At 42.5% G+C, this 23889-nt stretch overlaps 1 protein-coding gene across 1 annotated transcript; it reads left to right on the forward strand.

Annotated features, from left to right (window-relative positions):
• Nucleotides 1-8594: 8594 nt before the first annotated feature.
• On the forward strand, nt 8595-23107 carry LOC138363527 (uncharacterized). Its single transcript, XM_069322881.1, is given in 5 exon segments — nt 8595-8725; nt 9320-9752; nt 13073-13261; nt 21469-22066; nt 22069-23107. Coding segments are annotated over 5 exon segments (2199 nt in total). The 3' UTR covers nt 22917-23107.
• Nucleotides 23108-23889: the final 782 nt, after the last annotated feature.

The following is a 23889-nucleotide window of genomic DNA, read 5'->3' on the forward strand; positions in this document are numbered from 1 at the left end:
CCTTTCCACTCTAGAGAGCACTAGCGTCTTGAAAAGTATCATCATCGGTACAGCATCTCTAGTGTGAAAAGTTCTTGTTATCCAAACTGCCTTTTTTCTTGCAGTTGTGACGGCTACTTTATTGTGTTCTTTAAAGGTAAGGTCTTCCGACATGAGTACACCCAGATCCTTTACATTGCCTTTTCGTTCTATGTTATGATTTGCCTGAGTTTTGTACGTGGTTTCCGTTTTTATATTTAAATTTTTTCCGTAGTGCATGAGCTGGAACTTATCTTCGTTAAACACCATATTATTTTCTGTAGCCCATAGAAAGACCTGGTCTACATTTGATTGGAGGTGTGCCGTGTCCTCTATGTTGCCTACTCTCATGAAGATCCTAGTGTCATCTGCAAAGGATGATACAGTGCCATAGCTTGTGTCCTTGTCTATGTTCAATATAAGGATGAGAAAAAGTACTGGAGCAAGCACAGTACCCTGGGGGACTGAGCTCTTCACGGTTGATGGGCTGGATTTTATTTTACTAAGTAATGAGAACATAATACACCACATATAAAACTTACAAATTGCAATATAATCACTTTTAGATTATACAAGTAGTAATGTACATGTGTTACTTAAACTGTACAGTATTTTATGGCAACCAAGTAATGTACAACTTTAATATGGCCATGCTTATCAAGATCCCCTTAGCCAACAACTGAACTTTCCTAGGGTGCAACCCATAAGAGTAGGCTAACTACTCTACCAGGTACCGACTTACTGCTAGGCTAACAGGGGCATTAGGTGTAAAGAAACGTGTCCGAACTTCTTGCCTGCCCAGCAATTGAACCCAGGTCAAATCAACTTTGAGCTGACTGAACTAAACACTTTGCCGGCGATGAGTCACAATAACGTGGCTGAAGAATGTTGACCAGACCAGACACTAGAAGGTGAAGGGACGACAACGTTTCGGTCCGTCCTGGACCATTCTCAAGTCGATCGACTTGAGAATGGTCCAGGACGGACCGAAATGTCGTCGTCCCTTCACCTTCTAGTGTGTGGTCTGGTCTAACCACTTTGCAACTAGATACTTGCTGAAGCAGCAATTTCGTCAGTGATTAACAGTTGAGCAGAGTACAGTAATATCCAAAAAAATTCCAGGATACAACTTAAAATGTCAGTGTGATATCACACATCTGTTTATCTTGTAAGAGTACATAGATATTGGCTCATAATCAATTTATCCAAGATTTACTTAACATCCAATGGCTCTATTCACTTAAGAGTAAATAAGTAACATGGAGTTAGTACACTGTTGTGGGGTGCATCTTGGGAAACCATAATAAATGATAATGAGATTACCAGAAATGAGAGGAGTTGGTAAAGCTAAACTTAATACTGTATTTCAGTTATTTTCTGGGGGGAGCCCGGTCGGCTCCCCGGAGCTTAACCGGCTGATATGCTAATGTCAGACTTTGTCATCAGTCATGTGAATGGAGTTCTAGGGCCTACCGGGGACCACGAGCCAGAACCTGGCCCCCTCAGAGAGGCAAGGGGAGCAATGGCCTATAGAAACCCCCGTGTGGTTGGAAGCATTCTATGTCTGCCATCGACCGGGTCAAGCATCCAGAAAGGTAAGCATTCCAAAACAAACCCCTATTCTGGTGAAAATTGCTACCTAAAGCCGAACTAGTGGATAGAACTCTTCAATAAAAAACAAGGAAACTAGCATGACGTCATACATCACCGCGCCGCTGTCTGCGCAGCTCCCCCCTCCCCGGGAGGGGGAAGGGGGAGCCCCAGACCTCCCACGCCGGCTATCCACCCATCAGTTCTTCGGCTGATGCTATAGGCAATGGTTATGTGCTCCGGCTCCAGTGGTTGTTTCAGCACTGTACCTAGAGTGTGGTGTCTGTTTTCTAGGTGGTGCGTGAGCCGGGAGTGATTCTCCAGTACTCGGGCTGCATGCGCCTAGGGTTCCCTTCCCTAGGTGCCTGTAAGTACTGCCCTTGGGGCTTGGGGCCACCTTCCACAAGTTCCTTGGGTCCTGCCCCTGCTTGGCCGTTTACTGCTTGGTTTTCGGCCGCTCTTTGTGTGCTCGGGTGTTCTGTCTCCCTTGTTCGCCTTAGAGTAAGGGGCAGTTTTTGCACTGTTGGGGCGCAGGGTACTGTGCAGCTTGTCTTTACCAATCATAGTGGCCGGCTCTGTTCCGCTTGGGTACGCTGTCCTCCTGCGGGGTTTTCTTTTTCTTTTTGTTTATCTACCTGGTGCCTTCGTTCTTGCCCCTTGTGTCCCTTGTGTTCTGAGTATTTTCTGTGTTCTCGAGGGTACGGGAAGATTTTTCGCTACTTCCCGTATTATTGGAACGTCTGTCGGCTCCTCGTACTTGTCGCCCTGTTGGGCTACTTGTCGCCATGTTGGGCTACTTGTCGCCCTGTTGGGCTACTTGTCGCCCTGTTGGGCTACTTGTCGCCCTGTTCGGCTACTTGTCACCCTGTTGGGCTACTTGTCGCCCTGTTGGGCTACTTGTTGCCCGGTTGGGCTACTTGTCGCCCGGTTGGGCTACTTGTCGCCCGGTTGGGCTCCTTGTCGCCCGGTTGGGCTACTTATCGCCCAGTTGGGCTACTTGTCGTCCGGTTGGGCTATTTGTCGCCCGGTTGGGCTACTTGTCGCCCGGTTGGGCTACTTGTCGCCCGGTTGGGCTACTTGTCGTCCGGTTGGGCTATTTGTCGCCCGGTTGGGCTACTTGTCGCCCGGTTGGGCTACTTGTCGCCCGGTTGGGCTACTTGTCGCCCGGTTGGGGTCCTTTTTGGGCTCTTTGCTTCTTTGGCCGGTTTTATTGTTCCTGCTTCCTCTTTTGGCTACTTTTCTCGTGCAGTGGTCCTGGCTGGCGCCTTCCCGCTGGGAGGGTGTGCGGTTCGGCCAGCGTGTTATGCGCATGCGCCGTGGAGTTTGTTTTGGTCTGGGCGGTGTTTTAGTGCTGGTGTTTTGCGCCCTTTTTGCTACAGTGCTTCGCCTCTCGTTCTTCTCCCTGGCTGTGGTATGTGCCCCTTCGCGCCGGGGGTGTCCTGGTTCCCAGTTGTGGGGAGGACACCGCGGTTTTCCCTGTGTCATGGGTGTAGACGCCTCCTTCGCCTCTCCCTGCTCTCCTGCGGGTCCGGCAGGGTCCGGCTCTGGCGTCTTCACCTGGCGGTACTCCCAGGTTCTTCTGGGCACGGTTGCATCGTGTCAAGTTCGTGCCACCATTCGCCAGGTGAGTTTCTGCGGTCTGGCGTCTTTTGGCCGGGCGCTGGATGCGGTGTTGTTTATTTACCTGTCTTTATTTAGGTATCTTTTGTACGACTGAGACCGTTCGCACATCAGTGACTGTCCCTTTTTCAACCCTTCCTGTCCCCCTCATGTGCATGTCCAACCCATGCTGGAGTCATTCAGGGGACCCTCCTTTTTTAATGTTGTGAGGTGTGGGGGTTGTAGGGTTGGTTCTGTACTCACCTGGTAAGGCTCCTGGCTGTGTTTGCAGGATTTGAGCTCTGGCTCTTGGGTCCCGCCTATCTGGTAGAACTTGCGAGATAGTACCAGTGGAGTGCAGTGGTGCTATTGGCACTTTTGGGGAACACTGTATTACCATCAGAGGTGTGTGCTTGTTACACGACCTACTTGCGAGCATAAGCTTTCTTGCTGGTTCATCTGTGGACTTCCAGGGCGCACTAGCCTGTTTTCGTATGGCAGTTCCGGCCCGTCCTGGTTGTAGGGGTATGTGGGCCGGTGGACCGCTCCTAGCAGCTGCCTGGTGGGCCACCCTCTGGCCGGTCTAGTCTGGTCTTGGGCCGGGCTTGAGGTGTGAAAGAGCTCCCAGTACCTCATCCAGTAGGTATCGAGCGGGGTTTTCTCCGCCGTCGGTCGCCTGGTGCAGATTTCTGGGCCTGCAGGGTTTTGTCGTGTCTCTGTTGGCCCTGTCTGGGGTCTGCATGCTCCGTTCACTGCCTTTGCAGAAGGGAGTTGCTATTTACATGTTGCATGTTGCAGTGGTGCCTGTTGCTGTTGCTGCACGTGTGCATTGGTACCGTGTTTCACGGTGGCGTGTCCTTGTTCCTGTGTCCGGTTGTGGAGTGGCACTTTGCTGCCGTTTTGTGCCTGGGGATTGCGTGGGGTTTTTTCTGTCCCTGCCTGATTGTCCACCCCTGGTTGTTCTCCTGGGGTTTTTGTGCTTCTGCTCTTTCTTCCTGCCTCCTCTGCAGCAGGGATATTCTGCGTGTGTTCTTAGGTGTTGGTCAGCCTGTGTCCTGTGATGTGCTTCTTTGACTCGGTCTATTGCAGTTGTTCGTACCCCTTGGTTCGGGTACTGTTCTGGCGGCGACCCTTCCGCCTTCTTTGGTTTCCTAGCTTGCCCTGCTGGTTTTTTTTTTTTGGGGAGGTCTTGCGATGTCTCACGTCGGACCCGTCGTTTCTGAACTCCTGGCGGGCTTGCATGCTTTGGGGAGATTTTCTGTTCGGCAGACGTTCCATCTCCTTGTACCGCCTGGGTTTCGTTGGTTGCGCCCGAGATCTTCCCGCGGCTCCGCCTGTTTCCTGGGCTCGGAGGGGCCTTGTCGGGGCTGCTTATGTTCTGCCTCGCGGTCTCGCCTCCGGTTGGTGGTCGGGTGGCTTCGTGGTAGGTGTCCCACCTGCGTGCTTCTCTTGGCGGCAGTATGGGGTATTTTGGCGGTCCTTCCTTTTCCTGTCCCTTCTTAGGTGGTTACTCTTGTTGGCTTGGTTTACTCTCGGCTTGGTTTTCTGGTGGGGGTTGGGGGCCGTCATCTTGCCGCATACTGTCGCCTCTTTTCGTGCGGCGCGGGCGGAGCCGCTTCAGCTTGCTTTCGGTCTTGGTGTTACTTCTGCACCGTCAGTCAGCTGTCTTGTGCGTCGTTTCACCTCCGGCCTGTTCGTGCGCCACTTGCACCATCCTGGTCTCTGGTCAGCGTGCTCTGTCTTCTCCTCGGTTGGTAGTGCCCCTTCGGTTTTAGCGTTTTGGTTGTTTGGTGGCAGCAGTCTCCATCTTTTCTGGCGCGGGGTGGGGCTGCTGCATTCTGGAGGGGTCCAGGGTTTGTTGGTGCTTCATTGGTCGGGCCGGGGGTGTGTCGTTTTTGTGTTCAGTGGCGGCCCTCTGCTGTTGTTTGCGTGCCACGGCGTTTGGGTCCGGAGCGCGTTTTGCGTTGATCCGGTTCTGTTCTTCCCAGTTCGCGGGTGATAGTGTCCCGGGTGGTCAGCCGTGTTCTTGCGGCTAAGCTGTCTGTGTTCTTCCCTCATGCCTGTGGCGTTCGTGGCTTCGCTGCTCTCGCTGCCGTCTGGGCGACGTGGCCTTGCTGCTCGTGGTTCTCGTGTTGTTCCCGGGATTTTCGGGGCTGTGGCGCCTTGGGTTGGCGTTTGCTGCCGGTTGTCTCGCCTCCTTGGGGGGTGCGTGGTGTCAGCCTCCCGGTTCTGTCCCTTTGACCTTCCTCTGTGGGTAGTTAGCTCCGGGGAGCCGACGGGGCTCCCCCCAGAAAACCAGCGTTGAATGTAATGAAACGCCATTTTCTGGGTGAGACCCGGAGGCTCCCCGGCAACTCTCCCTCCCTCCGGTCGGCGTTTTTCGCGTGTTTTGACATCCAGCCTCAGAACTGATGGGTGGATAGCCGGCGTGGGAGGTCTGGGGCTCCCCCTTCCCCCTCCCGGGGAGGGGGGAGCTGCGCAGACAGCGGCGCGGTGATGTATGACGTCATGCTAGTTTCCTTGTTTTTTATTGAAGAGTTCTATCCACTAGTTCGGCTTTAGGTAGCAATTTTCACCAGAATAGGGGTTTGTTTTGGAATGCTTACCTTTCTGGATGCTTGACCCGGTCGATGGCAGACATAGAATGCTTCCAACCACACGGGGGTTTCTATAGGCCATTGCTCCCCTTGCCTCTCTGAGGGGGCCAGGTTCTGGCTCGTGGTCCCCGGTAGGCCCTAGAACTCCATACACATGACTGATGCCAAAGTCTGACATTAGCATATCAGCCGGTTAAGCTCCGGGGAGCCTCCGGGTCTCACCCAGAAAATGGCGTTTCATTACATTCAACGCTGGTTTTTTGTCCATGTTGAGAGCACAAGCAGTGGTTCCCATCATTGGGGACTGGAAGCCTTGGTAGCCAAGGTTTCCCCCCCCCAGATAACTGAGTGACCTAATTTACTGCTAGATGAACAAAGGAATACAGCATTAAAAAACATGTCCAGATGTTTCACCCTGCTAGTGGAGCGACCTCAGGTCCAACTGTTCATGGTTTGTAACCTACCTCTTGTAAATTCAGGTAAAAAAAAAAAAAAAAAGCTTTAGGAGGTAGATATAGAGATGTAGTAGATGCTAAGGTAGAACTTGAAAGTGCCAAATTTGCATATACAGTACTGTACATATCATACAGAACAAATGGTTTTTGTATTTATATTTGGCCATAACCTACCTTACCTTCTAAATGTCAACCTATGTCTTTGCTATTATCAAACATCAATGATTAAATCACTAACTTGTAAAACTGCTGATATTTGCCATGTATAAACTTAAAGAAAATTGTAGTCCATCTGTTTATTTAGTTAAAATTGCTATCTGCTGTTCTGTTGCAACTGCTGTTCCATTCAACATGTCATTATTGTCATTCTTTTTTTTTCTTCGTCATTTCACTTCATGCTTTTGATCTCAATTAGTTTTAAGTTTTTTCCCCACATCTTTACCGAAATGCTGCGCGTATTAGTGGCTTTAGGCATAATAGTATATATCCAACATTCTGCTTGTAACTCATTTTGTTTGTATGTACTTTTTCCTAAGTAAACATTATTATTATTATTATTATTATTATTATTATTATTATTATTATTATTATTATTATTATTATTATTATTATTATATAATACACTGTTAGGCTAGGATTGATTAGGTGAGATTTAATTTGTTTGGATTATATTTAGTATGGATTAGTGGAGTGTGAACAGCTGCCTAGCTTCTATTATTTTTCTTTCACTCAACAGAAAATTTGATTTTCTATAACTTAAATAATACCACTGTGTTAAACTTGTAGGCACTGTTTAAAAACAGTTTAAAAACCTCCATTGTTAGAACATCTGCATACATATACCACAAGTACATCAATTAAAACCTTTGCATTCCAATGTCACTAAAATGTATCATCCATACTCCGATAGTAAACATTACAATGGCACTAGAACAGTTTGTGCGATTGCTATTCATGAACATTTGTATTTTCATTAGTCATGCATAGTCTTTTGCATGCATACCTACCTTGAGGTTACCTTGAGGTGCTTCCGGGGCTTAGCGTCCCCGAACCCCGGTCGTCGACCAGGCCTCCTGGTTGCCGGACTGATCAACCAGGCTAATGGACGCGGCTGCTCGCAGCCTGACGTACGAGTCACAGCCTGGTTGATCAGGTATCCTTTGGAGGTGCTTATCCAGTTCTTTCTTGAACACTGTGAGGGGTCGGCCAGTTATGCCCCTTATGTGTAGTGGAAGCGTGTTGAACAGTCTCGGACCTCTGATGTTTATAGAGTTCTCTCTCAGAGTACCAGTTGCACCTCTGTTTTTCAACGGGGGTATTCTGCACATCCTGCCATGTCTTCTGGTCTCATGTGATGTTATTTCTGTGTGCAGGTTTGGGACCAGCCCCTCTAATATTTTCCACGTGTAAATTATTATGTACCTCTCCCGCCTGCGCTCAAGGGAGTACAGTTTTAGGCTCTTTAGTCGGTCCCAATAGTTTAGATGTTTTACTGAGTGGATTCCAGCAGTAAAGGATCTCTGCACGCTCTCCAGGTCAGTAACTTCTCCAGCTTTGAAAGGTGCTGTCATTGTGCAGCAGTACTCCACTCTAGAGAGCACAAGCGTTTTGAAAAGTATCGTCATCGGTATAGCATCTCTAGTGTGAAAAGTTCTTGTTACCCAACCTGTCATTTTTCTTGCAGTTGTGACGGCTACTTTATTGTGTTCTTTAAAGGTAAGGTCTTCCGACATGAGTACACCCAGATCCTTTACATTGCCTTTTCGTTCTATGTTATGATTTGTCTGAGTTTTGTACGTGGTTTCCGTTTTTATATTTTCATTTTTTCCATAGCGCATGAGCTGGAACTTATCTTCGTGCATAAATACAGATGTGTTTTTTTTTCCTCTATTTGCTAGAAAATTAATTTGCAAACATTTTGACGCTAAATTTATGGTTATAATCCAACAAATAACTTAGAAAAAGTAAAATGTTTTTAAGAATTTTTCCCATTGCTGAGCAGCCTGTGAGAGGCCCAGGGAGCAGAGAATGCTTACAGTTGGGAATGCTCAGAGAGACTAGACTGCCAAAGATATAATATGGTAGATACCTACAAATGAACATTTTGGGAAAATATTTGAGGCCAGTATTTTGTCATCCAGGTCCATAGGCCTTACAAGAATTACAAAGAAAATAATATGGTGTCAAAATAAAAAATTTAAAATTATTAATTTTGGTTTTTATTCCTTTCAAACAGTTGTAAGCTCCTCCAAATTTAAGCTGATAGATCGATAGATATCTAGGAAGGATAATACTAGGTGTTTGGTAATATGATGTATCCGGAGGTTGGCACTTGATGTATCTGGAGGTTGGCACTGACAGTGGTATATTGTCGGTCTCAGTGACAAATATTAACTCCAAATCACCTAAGAAACACACAAAGCAGAAAGAAATAGGGGAAAAGCTGTCTATATTTGGACTTGGCTGGTCTCCGAACGTTGGCAGATTGAAACCCTAGTAGAAGAGCTAGTGGTAGCAGGAATAATACCTTCCCTGCCACAGAACTTAATTATAGTCATCAGATTGCAAGACATGTGACATTCCATAGTAATCATTACTAGCTATGACATGGCTCAAGAGCAATCCAATTAAATCTTATATCAGATCTGCCTAAATCCTCATTCCCTCAAATTAAATGCCTTATATAGTCCTTTATCAAACATAGAGTTGCTATGCAATATGGTGCCAAGGTTGTCTGGCCTCAATCAGTCTTATAGCTTGAGAGCTTGTAGATGTACCCATTCTGACTGACAGATTGCTCATGATTCTAATATTTATCAGTATTCTTTTACTCATGTGGAAACAGATAAAGCAAGAACTTAAATGTTATAACATATCTTTAAGTGTAATATGTTTTATCATTGTATCGAAAACATTTATACCTAATTGAACACAGTTAATAAGTTGACACACACTGTTAATAATTTTGGGTGACTGAATATATTGTACATATAAGCTCTCATTCACATTATTTTATATTTATCTTATTATGTATTTACAGTTCTGAGTTGCATCATGAAGTGTTAATGACAGCAAGACTGACTTGACTGAGGGACAGTCATTCCTGTGCCTGGCACCACGACCAGGAAGTGGTGGTGTCCCCACCGTGAGGGAGTCCTGTCTGACATGTCCCAGCAACACTCCAAAGACACTCCATGCCATCGTAATCATCCGGCTGGCTCACCTGCTTCTCCAAAATGCTGTCCCTATGGGATTAAATAAATACTTGCCTTTCCTGAATATGTTTGATCGCCTGCATTTGGCTCCCAAAGATTCCCATCTGAACCTGGGTGAGAGTGAAGCGAGTTGCCACCACAGTGAAGAGCCACGCTCTGTAGAGTCTGGAGATGCAACTGCTGCAACCGATATATGTGACGATACCATAGATGATGTTATCTTAGCACAGACAGGAGAATGTAATGAACATCTGTTAGATTCAAAAGAACTGTTAGTGGTAGGTCTGCTTTATAGTGTGTGTATTTGTAAACATTATAAACTAGAAAAAATTGTCAGGCTTATGAATGAATAGGAAAGTTAATATTTGAGGTTGACAGTTACATACTCCTAACAGCAGTGTTGTTTAACTAGATAACCAAGATCTTTTCAAACATCCTGATTGGAGCAACTATAGAAAGTATGTTCATAAACTCACACAGGTCTTTTTTTTAAGTCACTAATTTCACAACTGGCTACTTCCCCTGATCACTGCCACATGGCAGCACCCTCACCAACACCAAGTTTCCAGCCAGGAGCCCTGTCACATTGACTGAAAAGAAAAAAAAAACATGCACAGGAGGATCTAAATTGTGTTTAGAAAATGACTATTTGTGTTTATTCCAATCTTGATTTCTGAGCTATTGTAGTCAGGTCTTAACTAGCCTAAGGCAAGAGTTGTTTAGAAGCAACTTAACACTTTATTGTTCTGAGCGAGTGAGTGCCGCGCTACCCGAAGTGGGTCCGGGCATTCCACGGGAGCGCGCGATAATACTGAAAAGTGTAAATTCTTTTCAAGTTTGTCACCTCAATTCTCATCCTAGGTTTTTCAATATGGTATCAATGTGTTCGCAATAGAATTCTCTACAGGACTAAATGCATATGAACTCCAAAAGCATGGCTTACCACCCACAGCAAACAAAGAAAGTGAGAGCGAGTTACCCGGAAGCGAGCAAGAGCAATAAAATGTGTACACTTTTCACTTTGGTCACTTCAGTTCTCGTCCTAGGTCTTTCATTTTGGTATCAATGTGTTCACAATAGAATTCCTTACAGGAGTATAGGCAAATAATGTCAAAAACTGCGGGGCGCTTCACCCGCCGACAAGATGAAAGTGGGCCAAGGTTACCCGCAAGAGAACACTGCGCCACCCCAAGGCGTGCCTGGCATTCCATTAGAGAGCGTGGTAATACTGAAAAGTGAATACTCTTTTCAACTTTGTCATCTCAATTATCGTCCTAGGTTTTTCAATTTGATATCAATGTGTTTGCAATAGAATTCTCTATAGGACTAAATGCATATAAAGCCCAAAAGCCCAGCGTACCATCCGCAACAGAGAAAGTGAGACGTGTTATCATGGAGCATGCAAGAGCAATAAAGTGTACACTCTTTTCACTTTGGTCACCTCAATTCTCGTTCTAGGTCTTATATTTTGGTATCATTGTCTTCGCAATAGAATTCTCTATAGGAGTATATCCAAATATAAAGTCCCAAAGCCCGGCGTACCACCAACAGCAAACAGAGAAAGTGACGGAGCGTTACCCCCGTGAGCGCTAATAAAGAGCAATAAAATCTGTATACAATTTTCAACTTTGTTACCTCAGTTCTGATCCTAGGTCTTTCATTTTGGTATCAATGTATTCACAATGAAATTTCCTACAGGAGTATATGCATATAATGTCCAAAACCGTGTTGCGCCCCTCCCACAGTAAAGCTGAAAGCAGGCCAAATTATTACATTTTTGACACCATACTGCGTCGTTACCGAACATTTGTCTACTAAATTTTTTACACCATCCTGCGTCTTTACCGAGCGAAAGTGTTAAAATTATGAAAACTAGAAAAGAAATCTGTTCTATTGTGCAGAGTGGTGTTCCTGATGCCACAGAACAGGAAGTAGACAGGACACCCCCCCCCCTCTCCATAGAGCTTTGTCACCAGGGAAGAAGTTTACCTGAAGGAGAGCTGTTGCAGTATTTGTAGTGTTGAAGTTACTGGTAGTATTGGTGGGTATTATTTTGAAGAATATAGACATCAAAGGTGCAATTGAACCTAAAAAGAGCATAAACCAAGGATGTCAGAACAGGCCATCATCGAGAAGAATATCCAGCAGCAAACTGCTGAAGGCTGTGAACCCAAGAATACACCTATGACTGATGCAGTTTGATTACACAGAGCCATAATGTGATGAAAAGTTAGCCTCAGTTAAACACACCCCCAGAGCAGCCTTGGGAACCCCCCAAAAAGACATACACTGTCCCATGGCTGCCTTATGTGTAGAACTGAAAGCTTCTGGTGATGACCAGTTCTCAGATTGCAAGGGATTTGCAGTACATGCTTTTTTGTTATCCTGGAGACATTGGGATTTCCAGTATGTTTCCCTCTAGTTCAAATTTTCCATATTATTTTCAGACTTACATCATTAGGGTGATCCTTCAGACTCATTGGCGGCTGACTCTGGCTTGGTTTGTGAGCCTTTGGACTCGGGCTTTGAACCTGTGCATATATTTCCGAGGCTCCATCTATTTTCAGCAATTCAGTCAAGAAAGGTTCCTCATTGGTTCGAAGTTATCTGTCAAACTTTGCGTATAGACTTATGTCGAGTATGCTTCCAACTGTATGGTGTACACTTACCGAGTTTTCAATTGTCATGTTTTTGGCTGTACCAGGTGGTTTGGCATGCTTTTTTTTAATTTTCCTTTCTGTATTTTTGACTTCGGGTGTGATTTTTTCCTTAGTTGATTATTGGACATAAACTGATACTGAATATTTTTGTCTCTCTTTTCCTGTAGCCATGATGGAGGGTCCTGTTGGCTTTCAAAGTGCATGTCTTGTCTTTGCCATTTAGAGAGTTCTCAGGTTTCTTCATGCTTTTGTTCTGTGGCAGTGGTGTGGCACTACCTGCATGCCACTCAAAGGGCTCAGATAGCCACTTTGTTCATTAATCCTGTGTCTGTTTTTCCTTGTTCCTGGGCTTGGTTGTCTCTGAGGTGACTCTTTGGGTGGTTCAGTTTCATGAGCCTGTTGTTTCTCTGTGAGCTCATGTTGTCCACAGGTTTGTGGGCTGCCTTTTCCTTTATGTCCATAGCAGATATTCTGGCTTATATGGATTACAGTGTGTAGATTGTTTCTGTTCTTTTATCTTAGAGCAAGTGGTCTCCTCCACTTTATGGTGAGAGCATTTACCAAGCTACTTGCAACAGTGGGGTAAATATTGACTGGAGCCGGGTGTGCAACTAGTACAGTACAGTACTTTAATTGGACTCAGGCACTGTCTTGGGGAGCAAGTGAGAGATTAGCTAAGAAAAGTGTGTTTTATTCAACTATGTTCCGTAGTTTTATAGTGCTGTGTATTTTATTTACATTATAAACATTAAAATTTTTTAGCTGATATAAGCACTGTATTAGCTTTTAATTCCTTTGGTTTTGAGAAAAATTGTAGTTTTTGTATTAAATATTCATAATACTACTTGTATAGTAAGATATATGTGGTATAGAGGATGGGATTACTTTACCTGATCAGCTGGAATAAAATATTACGGTACTTTATATTTTTTTCACAGCAACATATGGTGAGAGTTAAGCAGTGGTGGGATGATGAAGGATGGTTTGGTAAACAAGACTCCAAACTCCGCAAGCAGCTGCGAGAAGCGTGCTCAGAGCTGCTAGAATCTCTCGGCTTTAAGTGCCAGTGCCCTGTCCTTTTGATGACTCTTGAATTGATGTTCTCCACAAAGGCTGGATTTGGCAAGGTGAGCTCAGTGATCTACATGCCTTTGGATTGAATCACCTCCAGGAACACAATAGCTGGCTTGACCTAACATTATTCACCTAAAAATTCAAATGGTTCATAAGTATTTTTAAGTGCAGTATGTCAAGCCTGGTCTCAGGCCGGGCTCCGGGAGTAGAAGAACTCCCAAAACCTTGTCCATTTATGCCTTTACTTAGTTTGTGACTGTGCAATCCAGTATACTATAGAATAAATGTTTGGTAAAGTAATATCCTCCATGATATTATCTTAGGGGCTGCTGACTACTCATTGATTTGAACCTTGATTACTTGAATCTTCAGGTAATGTAATCAAAGTTGTGACCGAGTTTGACCGTCTCTTGATTCGGACAAAATCAGAATTATACAGCTTACCTATTGGGGAACTGAATGTTGTGTGGCAAATGTGTTTGTCCTCCTGTATGATACAACAAGGAAGAAAGAACAATATTCCTTTAAATTTTTCTTTAATACAAATTCCCCCCCCCCCCTGCCAAAAAAAAAAAAAAAAATTGTGTACAAAATATATAGGGGCAGAAGCAATCAATCTGAAGGTTTATAGTGCTGCTTGTGAATTTTTGTATTCATTTTTTTTACTATATAAACAATAAGATACATTCATTCATTATTTTTTACAAACCAATTCCACTCAGCCTTGTCCTTTGCAATTGTTCACACTCAATCGTTGCTTCCACGTACACTATGTTTGCCCACGTTATTCTTAGTTGGCTTCATTCTCATCTCAAAATCGAGGATCTCAGATTCGATTCCCAGGCAGGACAGAAATGGTTAGGCATGTTTCTTTTAACCTAATGCCTGTTACCTATCGTTCGTTACGGCTCATGACCCTACAGCAGCCAAGCTTTAATTACGTCTAGGGATACGAGGAAACTGCTGTTCTCAAGAGCGGATCACCAGTATAACCCCTTAATAAGTAATGAGCACATAAATAAAAAAATCTTCCTTTAGGACTGAAGAATAGATACAAAATATTATATAGATATATATTCAAGACAGTATAATATAAAAACACAGATGGTAAAGTTAACTTATACAACAACCAAAGTATTGTCATTTCACTTAATATAATATAATAAAATATGGCACAACAAGAAGTAACAGACTTATATCCCACATGTTACTCCTCCTGGTTCCCCGAAGCTACTAAACTCACGCTCTGTCGCCACCCACATTCTCACCTCCCGTCTGCCTCATCCCAGGATGAGGGATGGAAACTAAAGACTTTTTAATATTTAAAACTAATTGAACAACCACTTGTTCTCAAAACACACAAGAATGCAAATTACATATAATAGTTACTTACAAAATATATAAGTACAATGCCACCTGTTTAATTACAGAAAATAAACAATTACCTAACTAAATAAAAGTGACATCTGGAACTCTCAACTGAACAGGTCCAGCTTCCCGTATCTAACAGGTACTAGACGTGTGCAAAAGCAACCGCGCTCCTGTTTCCACTGACGCTGCCACACCACACGATAATTTACAACACAATGTGTGTACATATACAGGCAATGATATAATAAAATAAAACAAGTTATTTTAAATTTATATACGTATTCTGCTAGGAGTACGTAACACTTCCACCTCCAAGAAAAAAAATGCAATAGATTGAAGATCAATGGCATTTTTTCAAAGTAAAATGTATGACACTTGAGATTTATGGTATTAATTACGCCAAACATGTAAAAGTAATTAGAACACATTTCTGGACAAAAATGAAAACACGCCAAATATAGTCTTACAGGAAACTCAGAAATTTCAGTCTTATGACTATGTTCTACATATGTGTCACTGGAGTATGCAAATTTATCTCTCCAAGGTACTATCTCAATTATTTCACTTTGTTTTAGATCATATTTCACACTCCTATCTACATTATCATTATTAGCATGAATAGAATTGTCAATAAAGATAGCTGCTTGCACACAGTTATCACGGCAATTTATCTTCCTATCTGTTTCCAGTATGTCTCTAAGATCAGTTCCGTATTTCCATGTGATCCCTTTTCCACATGGTGAAGTTTTCCAAGACAGACTCCATTTCCCATTACTCCCTGTTTCTGGAGCTGAACTGCTTAATTGAAGCTGACTGGATGTTGAGTAGATTTGGGACTTCTCCTGGGTATGCTCTGACACAGACATCTGCTCTTCATCACTCTTGATCCTCTGTGGAACACATACTCTCGCCCAATGTATACTAAAATTAGAGAAATTAGCATTAAACCTCACAATTATGCATAAGACTTTCCCCTTCATAGAACCTTCCAAAACACAAGACACCGACTTAGCAAACCTTTGACCTTCCAACCAAGAAATGCAACCCAAGATAAGTGCAAAGACTACCTGATCGAACTGACTCAGCTGATCCATAAGGAACACAGAAATCAATTGCCTCATAACTCTGTCATAACGATCAGTGAAAGAAAACAGGCATATGCCTAGGCACCATATCTCAATCATAACTCTCAAGACAAGTTCACACCCTCTGATGGTGAACTTGAACACAACACACACTTTCATCAACCGTCTAGTCTTCCAAAAGACTAAATAAAACATGCCGAAAACTTTACAACCCTCACCATCACTTCCCAAGTGATTTACGTATGATGACAACCAATCAACCGAGAGGTTTAAGGGTCTTAACATCTTGAAGATGCACAGCAGGTTACCTGGGAAACACCCAAGGACAATCTGAAACCCTTCACAATGATTAACTCTAGGTAGGACAACCTTATCCTCCAACTTGAAATACACACCTGGAGCCTCAAACATCTGCTCCCCAGTATGATTTAATCCTTCACCCACAATATGATTCTGAAAATCAACTCCAATATGACTCTGAAAGTCAACACCACACTTAAGTGGAACATACACTTTTATCACTCGTGCATCAAAATTAACTGGATCTGAATATAGAGACACTGCTCTAGTATAACTCACCACTTCCTCAGAACTGGATGCACAACCTACTTGAGTAAACTCTCTCTGCTCAACGACAAGGCTTGACAAAGATGTCCCACAGTCCATTACTTCACAAGAAAATGGCTCCTGCAGAATAAAAGTAGATTTCAACATCCTACACACACTCTGACTCAATGTACACAATGAGAAATACTTACTCCACATGGAATAAGAATCACAACTCCGCAACTTAGATCCAAATGCTACTTTACCACTCTTAATGATTTTACCAAAATTTCCTCCCATGACTTCTGGAGCTGCTTGGAGTACTGTCTGCTCACAATCAATAATATCACTACCAAGCTGGGTCACATCCTCACAGACAACTGAAGAGGGAGGCTCAATGGGTCTCCATCTACTCAACAGAAGCTGATCCTCTGGCTGCTTTCCCACACTCTCCAAAACTGGATCTACAGTACAGACTGTCTCCTTGCTTCTCTCTGAAATCTTAGGGTCAGTTCTACTCAAAGCACTTAAATGAAGGGAATCTGAAACGAGCGGGCAAGTAACAGGTAGTTTGACCTCCTCCCCTATTGTATCACCTTGACTAGGGTGAGGCGGGGCCTCTACAACGGACTTACTCTCGACAACTGATTCTAAACTTGGAGTGAGCGGGAATACTTCTGCCAACCCGACATCTTGTCCTAAACCATTCACTTGGCTGGAATACAGAGTCGTGGCTTTTAAGTTTCTCTCAACTCCTGGCACAAGGTTCGTAGTGAGCGGGCAAGACAATGGTACATGGACATCCTTTCCCAATTTATTGGAATAAAGCAGAGTCATAGTATCAGGCTTACTCTCAACAACTAAATCGGCCACACAGGAATCTGGAACAACCACATCCCACTTCTCCACTGAAGGGGTACTGGTTTCTGGAACAAATGCTTGAGTAACAACATCAGAACTGACAACTGGATTTATATTAGTACTGACATCAGCACAGGTAGAATGGACAAAACCATCTTCTACAACAGGTTCATTCATAGAACTAACTTCAGCACAGGCAGAATAATCATGGTCTGCAACTGGCTGTTTACACAAGCGGGGATCAATCTCACCCACAACATGATTTATGGCCACATCATTACCCAATATAACATCCACACCTGGGATGGGCAACTGTGTACTAACACCCACAGTGCATAAACTTGGTGTAATGGTGGATCTGAAATTAATGTCTATTAGAGGTACAGTTTTACATCCTGCAACACTCTGAAGAACAACAAACTTTCCAGTATCTCTCTTTTCAACATCAGAAAGAATACTGGATGAAATTATGGTTTGGGAAGCACCTGTATCACGAAGAATAACCACTGGCTTCCACTTCCCATTAATACACAAAACTTCACCTGAAGACATATATGGTGAATACTGTTTCACCCAATTGGGGTTTACAGTTACATGTTTATTAGTAAGTTTATTTTGCACACCTCTGCAATAAATGAGACCAGTTGGTCGTAACTCAGGGTGCAATATAAAACATGAATTAATTCCATGGCCTTTTCTCTTACAATGGGAACAGAACCTTACAGTGGACACACTGGTAGAACCAACTGTCGGTTTAGAATTAGCATTACTAGGCTTAGATGATCCTGGCAATGGAGTAACCATCTTAGGGTTAGTAAGAGAAGAGTTCACGGGAGTAACTGTCGCACCAGGAGAAGACTTATACTGATAAGGAGTTCTGTGAGCATTATAATTTACTCTACGACTAGGCTTAGGTGAAGTGGCCGTAAACTGGGCCTTAGTCAACAACTCATGCTCATCCGCGAGCTTTGACAGCTCATAAATGTCTGTTACATTCTTTTGTTCTGCCATAAAAGTAGACAACTGGTCTGGGAGACATGACAATACTTCTTCCATTATAAGAAGATTCTTTAGGGCAGTCAGTGACTGAAAGTGACTTTAACCATCTGTTGCAAAAATTCGTCTTCTGACGAGTAAAATCTGCTATTGTCTGATCACTTGTCCTCCTTAGATTCCTAAACTTTTGCCTGTGTGCCTCTGGATTTAACTGATAAGCATTTAAGATGCTTTTCTTTACAAATTCGTAATCAAAGCTATGAGCGTCAGGTAGGGATGTGAAAACCTCCTGACTACGCCCCTTAAATTGAGACTGCATAATGGCTACCCACTGATCCCTTGGCCAGTTCATACTGAAGGCAATTTTATTAAAATGTGCAAAGAAAACCTCAGGATCCTCCTCATTGAACTTGGGTAACTCTATATACTTATGCGTCCTGATGGGATTATTATCACTATTTATTGAAACATTACTAGTATTTCCATGCCCAGCTGCCATACGCTGTGTTTCAAGCCTGAAGTTAGTGTCAGCCATTTGTTGTTGAATCTCTAATTGCCTAGTTTGTTCCTCGGCTTGTTGCTTTTTTGTGGCTTCTATTTGCAACTGTGCCTCAATTTCTAAACGTCTAGTCTCAAGCTCCCTCTGCTGAGCTTCAGCCTCTAATATTCTCTGTTCTTTTTGAGCTTCAAGCTTAGCATTGGCTATTTGCGCTTCTAACTCAAGACGCTTTAACGTCATCTGATCACTCGACTCCTCTTTTAACTCTTCTAGAATTTCTTCATCTAACTCCCCATTCTCAACAAAATGTGTCACAATGACTTTCAATATTTGGGCTTTAACCATTCTATTGTTGGCGGTCAAATCCAACTGATTTGCCATTTGTATTAACTCAGTCTTTTTCAGGCTCTGAATCCCTTCAAAGTCTGGGTGAGCCACCAACGCTGCAACTTTCTCCTCCATCGTTACTAACACTTGGCACTTGATTCACAACAATAATTAAAAACAATGGCACTGCACTACACTTCACTGTAAAATTGTCACCACACTGAAAATTCGCTTGGCCTCACTGCACAAACAAAATATATAGGATGACTTACCTCAAAATCGTGAAACGTTGTTACTTGACACACAGGAAAGCTTGCTTGGCACATGGAATAGTTCTTAAGAAACACACAGACACTTGACACAATGGTACCTAGGAAGGCAAGGTTAGATTAGCACAGTTAAGTTTAAGTGGGAACAATATTTCCCGGCACAGGCCCCCATAACTCTTTGTTACCTATCGTTCGTTACGGCTCGTGACCCTACAGCAGCCAAGCTTTAATTACGTCTAGGGATACGAGGAAACTGCTGTTCTCAAGAGCGGATCACCAGTATAACCCCTTAATAAGTAATGAGCACATAATTAAAAAAATCTTCCTTTAGGACTGAAGAATAGATACAAAATATTATATAGATATATATTCAGGACAGTATAATATAAAAACACAGATGGTAAAGTTAACTTATACAACAACCAAAGTATTGTCATTTCACTTAATATAATATAATAAAATATGGCACAACAAGAAGTAACAGACTTATCTCCCACATGTTACTCCTCCTGGTTCCCCGAAGCTACTAAACTCACGCTCTGTCGCCACCCACATTCTCACCTCCCGTCTGCCTCATCCCAGGATGAGGGATGGAAACTAAAGACTTTTTAATATTTAAAACTAATTGAACAACCACTTGTTCTCAAAACACACAAGAATGCAAATTACATATAATAGTTACTTACAAAATATATAAGTACAATGCCACCTGTTTAATTACAGAAAATAAACAATTACCTAACTAAATAAAAGTGACATCTGGAACTCTCAACTGAACAGGTCCAGCTTCCCGTATCTAACAGGTACTAGACGTGTGCAAAAGCAACCGCGCTCCTGTTTCCACTGATGCTGCCACACCACACGATAATTTACAACACAATGTGTGTACATATACAGGCAATGATATAATAAAATAAAACAAGTTATTTTAAATTTATATACCTATTCTACTAGGAGTACGTAACAATGCCCCTGTTCACCTATCAGTAAATAGGTCCCCAGGAGTTAGGCAACTGTTGTGGGATTCCAACCTAGAGAAGGCCAGTAGTTTGACCTTGGGAAGACCACAAAACAAGTCTAAAGTATATATACATAGGCTTCCTGTCCCTAATTGAATAAATTAATTATTATTATTTAACAATCAACCATTATACATTCATTGAATATTACTAAACTGTTTTAATGTGTTCAGTCTTTTGATTTATTGAGTTTTGCACTTCATATCTGTTCATGACCGTTTAATTCCTTGCTCTATATATTTTCCTAACACCACACATGCTTTTCAGATTAAGAGTCTTTACTGCTCTAGCTAACTCCAAATGTTCCCACTTGTGTACACTTTCACAAACGAGAATTCTTACTGTACAAGAACTGTAAATCAAGCTCGTAATTAACTACAAATGAATAATAATGCACTATTATACATGCAGTCAGTAGTCAGTCAAATTAAATGCATAGATACTTTACTGGAACTGTCTCTGCTCACACTCAGACCACTGTACTGACCATTATAAAATTGCAAATAATCACTGGAAAATAATTGTTAGGACCTCACTGCTCACACAAAATTTCTACCAGCATAGCAGGCTCTTACACTGTACTACTATTCTTACACTGTCACTGGGTAATCACAGTAGCAGGTTGCTTTTGCATATGTTGACTCACTGCACTGCTTGACTCAGCACATACCAGTCCTTGGTTGGGACTGTCTTTAGGAAACATGCAACCCCCTTCAATTCATTTGAGGAGGAGCCAAACAATGACCTTCCATTCACTTTATGCTCAGCAGGACGGATGCTTTACACACTAAGTCCTTGACCTTGCTTCCACGATGCGCTCAACTTTGCAACTTTCTTGAGAGATCGTTGAGTAACATTTTGAGGTTAGATAAGCTGCTCCTTGCAATGTCCTGTAGCCTGCAGTGCTCAACAAGGCCTTGACTTGACCTGACCTGCAACTGATGAATTATGCGAAATTCGGGAACATCGGCCGTGGGCACCCATTCACCACAAGATTCTGAGGCATAATCAGGACTCATAGGTTAAAGAGTGGCTCTCAATGATGATGTGACTTTGGATTACTTGTTGATTGGTTACTTCAATTAACATGTAGTTGATCATCATCCCTTTTCTCATCCTGGTCTCCAACGTTCTCACTTCATTATCAGGCACCAAAAAATGTCCTTTCAAGCAGAAATGCTGAAAGTGCCAGCATTGGTGTTTCCTTTCATAATACATATGTGCTCATGTTTACACACACATAATCATTTGTACTCTATATCTTAACATTTTATTATGTTTTTTCAGAGTGTGAGGACTGTCCCATATCCCTGCAGTGCTACCTTGAAAAACTTTCTTTTGAAGCTTCAACCTTTCGGAATAGAGAAGCTATACACTGCTAATTTACAGTTTGACTGCCCATCTGTTGTTGTTACTATTTGTAAAAATTCTCCCTTGATTAAATGGATTCATCTGAGAATAGAATTTGCCAAGGGGGAAATTTTGAGAGAAATAGGTCACACTGCTCCTGGCATTGAGACAGTTATTGTTGTTGTCAGAGAATATGAAATATATGAGGAAATATCATCTACTGTTGAAATTGTCATTGTTGGTGGGGAGGGTCTTGAGGATAATTTATACACAGGCTTTTTTGATGGTCTAGACAAAAATTCTGTGAATCATAAAATCCAGAATAATGAGGATATGAGAATCTCTTTCCCGAAACTAAAATATGTTGATGTTGGAAGCCACCGAGATGTGCGGGAGTTCTTGCATCACCTTCCATATGCATACCCAGATATAAGATGTATCACATGTAATTCAGAAAATTGGGTCTTGAGCAAATATTCTTTTGATTTTCCACCTGTAACTCCATCAACTTTAGGTAGGGGTCCCAAGTCTTTACGAAAAAAACACCCCATTATAACCTAAGAGAGATGAGCTTTTCATCATTTTGCCTGGCATCAAAATTACGTGATATTTTTACTAAACATAGAAAGTTGGAGCATGTTGGTTTGCATTTACTGAAAGGTCCTTGGAAGATTAAATCAACCAGTGAAACTGCTAAAGAGCTTCTTTGTACAATTAATTGCAAGTACTTAACTATCTGTGCTGATGTATACATGAGTAATGATGACTTACTTAGTTTATACATACCATCATTGCAAGCAACTGGATCATCTCTGAGAATATTACAGTTTCACCTTACTAATGAGGTGAATGTTAAGGTTTTATGTCAGCTGATCAACATGTGCCAGTTTATAGAGGAGCTGTCACTTGTAACATCTTGCGAAAGATGTGAAGTTGAAGGCGAGGACACAGATGAAATTCATATTAATGAATTATCTCGGTTGAAATGCTTGAGCATCTCTAGTCCCTATAATGTTACAGATGCTCTATATTTACTGTCGCAAAGACTTATATTCTCTGCCACAAATCTAATTACTTTAGAGCTTGAACTTGGTGGACGAAAAGTAACAGAATGGTTGATGGAGATTGCCTCAAGAGGGGCTCTTGAATCACTAGAAATCTTTCACATCAATTTACCAAGTTATAAGTTTGATACATTGATAATAAGCAACTTCTTCCATCCTTTGATTAATTTATTGCCTCATCTTTCATGCTTAATGCTGAGCAATGTTTGCTTCTGTGTTGTCCATATATTAAGAGCACGATATCAGTTCTCAAACTTGAGAATTATTTCTAGGACTTCATCGTACTTGGCATTCAGAAGTCTATCTTCTAGGTGCTGTTGAGTATATGCTTTAATATGAATGTTATTGAAACTTTTCAATTAAGTCAAGCAATGTGATACTGTACTGTACATTCCGGTGGCGTCTGGGATTTTGTCTTGGAAACAGTTTTAACCCAGTCACCGCATATTTTTGTTTCGCTACTGGTTGCATTTTTCAAGTAAGAACATGAATTACTTTTCCATTGATACCATTCTTAAATTTAGTTCTTAAATATTTTCGTACAGTATTTAAACAATTCGTTTTTGAGTCTATTCTCTAATGAAAAAAATGATCCTGGTAACTTTATACAAAGTTATTAAGTGATCTTAAAGAATAGAATATCATAAATAAAACAAATAGGCATAAGTGCTAAAATATTGTGTTTGTCCACTTTTTATTTATAACAAGTTAATTAACGCGAACAAGCCTGAATGGTCCCCAGGCGTATATGCAACGGAAAACTCCACCCCCAGAAGTGACTCGAACCCATACAGCCAGGAGCACTATGCAACTGGTGTACAGGAAACCTTAGCCACTCGACCATCATGACCCGACAAAAGATGATGGTAGCCGAGGCTATTTTCCCATCATCCTGCTGGCGCTCTGATGGTATTTTTTCAAATCACCTCATTTTTTCAGGCCATGTGAGCAACACAAATGCGAACAAGCCTGAATGGTCTCCAGGCATATATGCAGCTGAAAACTACCATCATCTTTTGTCCGGTTGTGATGCTCGAGCGGTTAAGGTCTCCTGTACTCCTGTTGCATAGTGCTCCTGGCAGTAAGGGTTTGAGTCACTTCTGGGGTGTGGAGTTTTCAGTTGCATATACGCCTGGGGACCATTCAGGCTTGTTCGCATTTGTGTTGCTCACGTGGCCTCCAAAAATGAGGTGATTTGATAAAATACCATACCCAAGATTACCATCAGAGCGCCGGCGGGATGATGGGGAAATAGCCTCGGCTACCATCATTTTTTATCCGGTCGTGATGGTTG

The sequence above is a fragment of the Procambarus clarkii genome, chromosome 11 (genome assembly GCF_040958095.1).
Source record: "Procambarus clarkii isolate CNS0578487 chromosome 11, FALCON_Pclarkii_2.0, whole genome shotgun sequence".
Classification (NCBI taxonomy): Eukaryota; Metazoa; Arthropoda; class Malacostraca; order Decapoda; family Cambaridae; genus Procambarus; species Procambarus clarkii.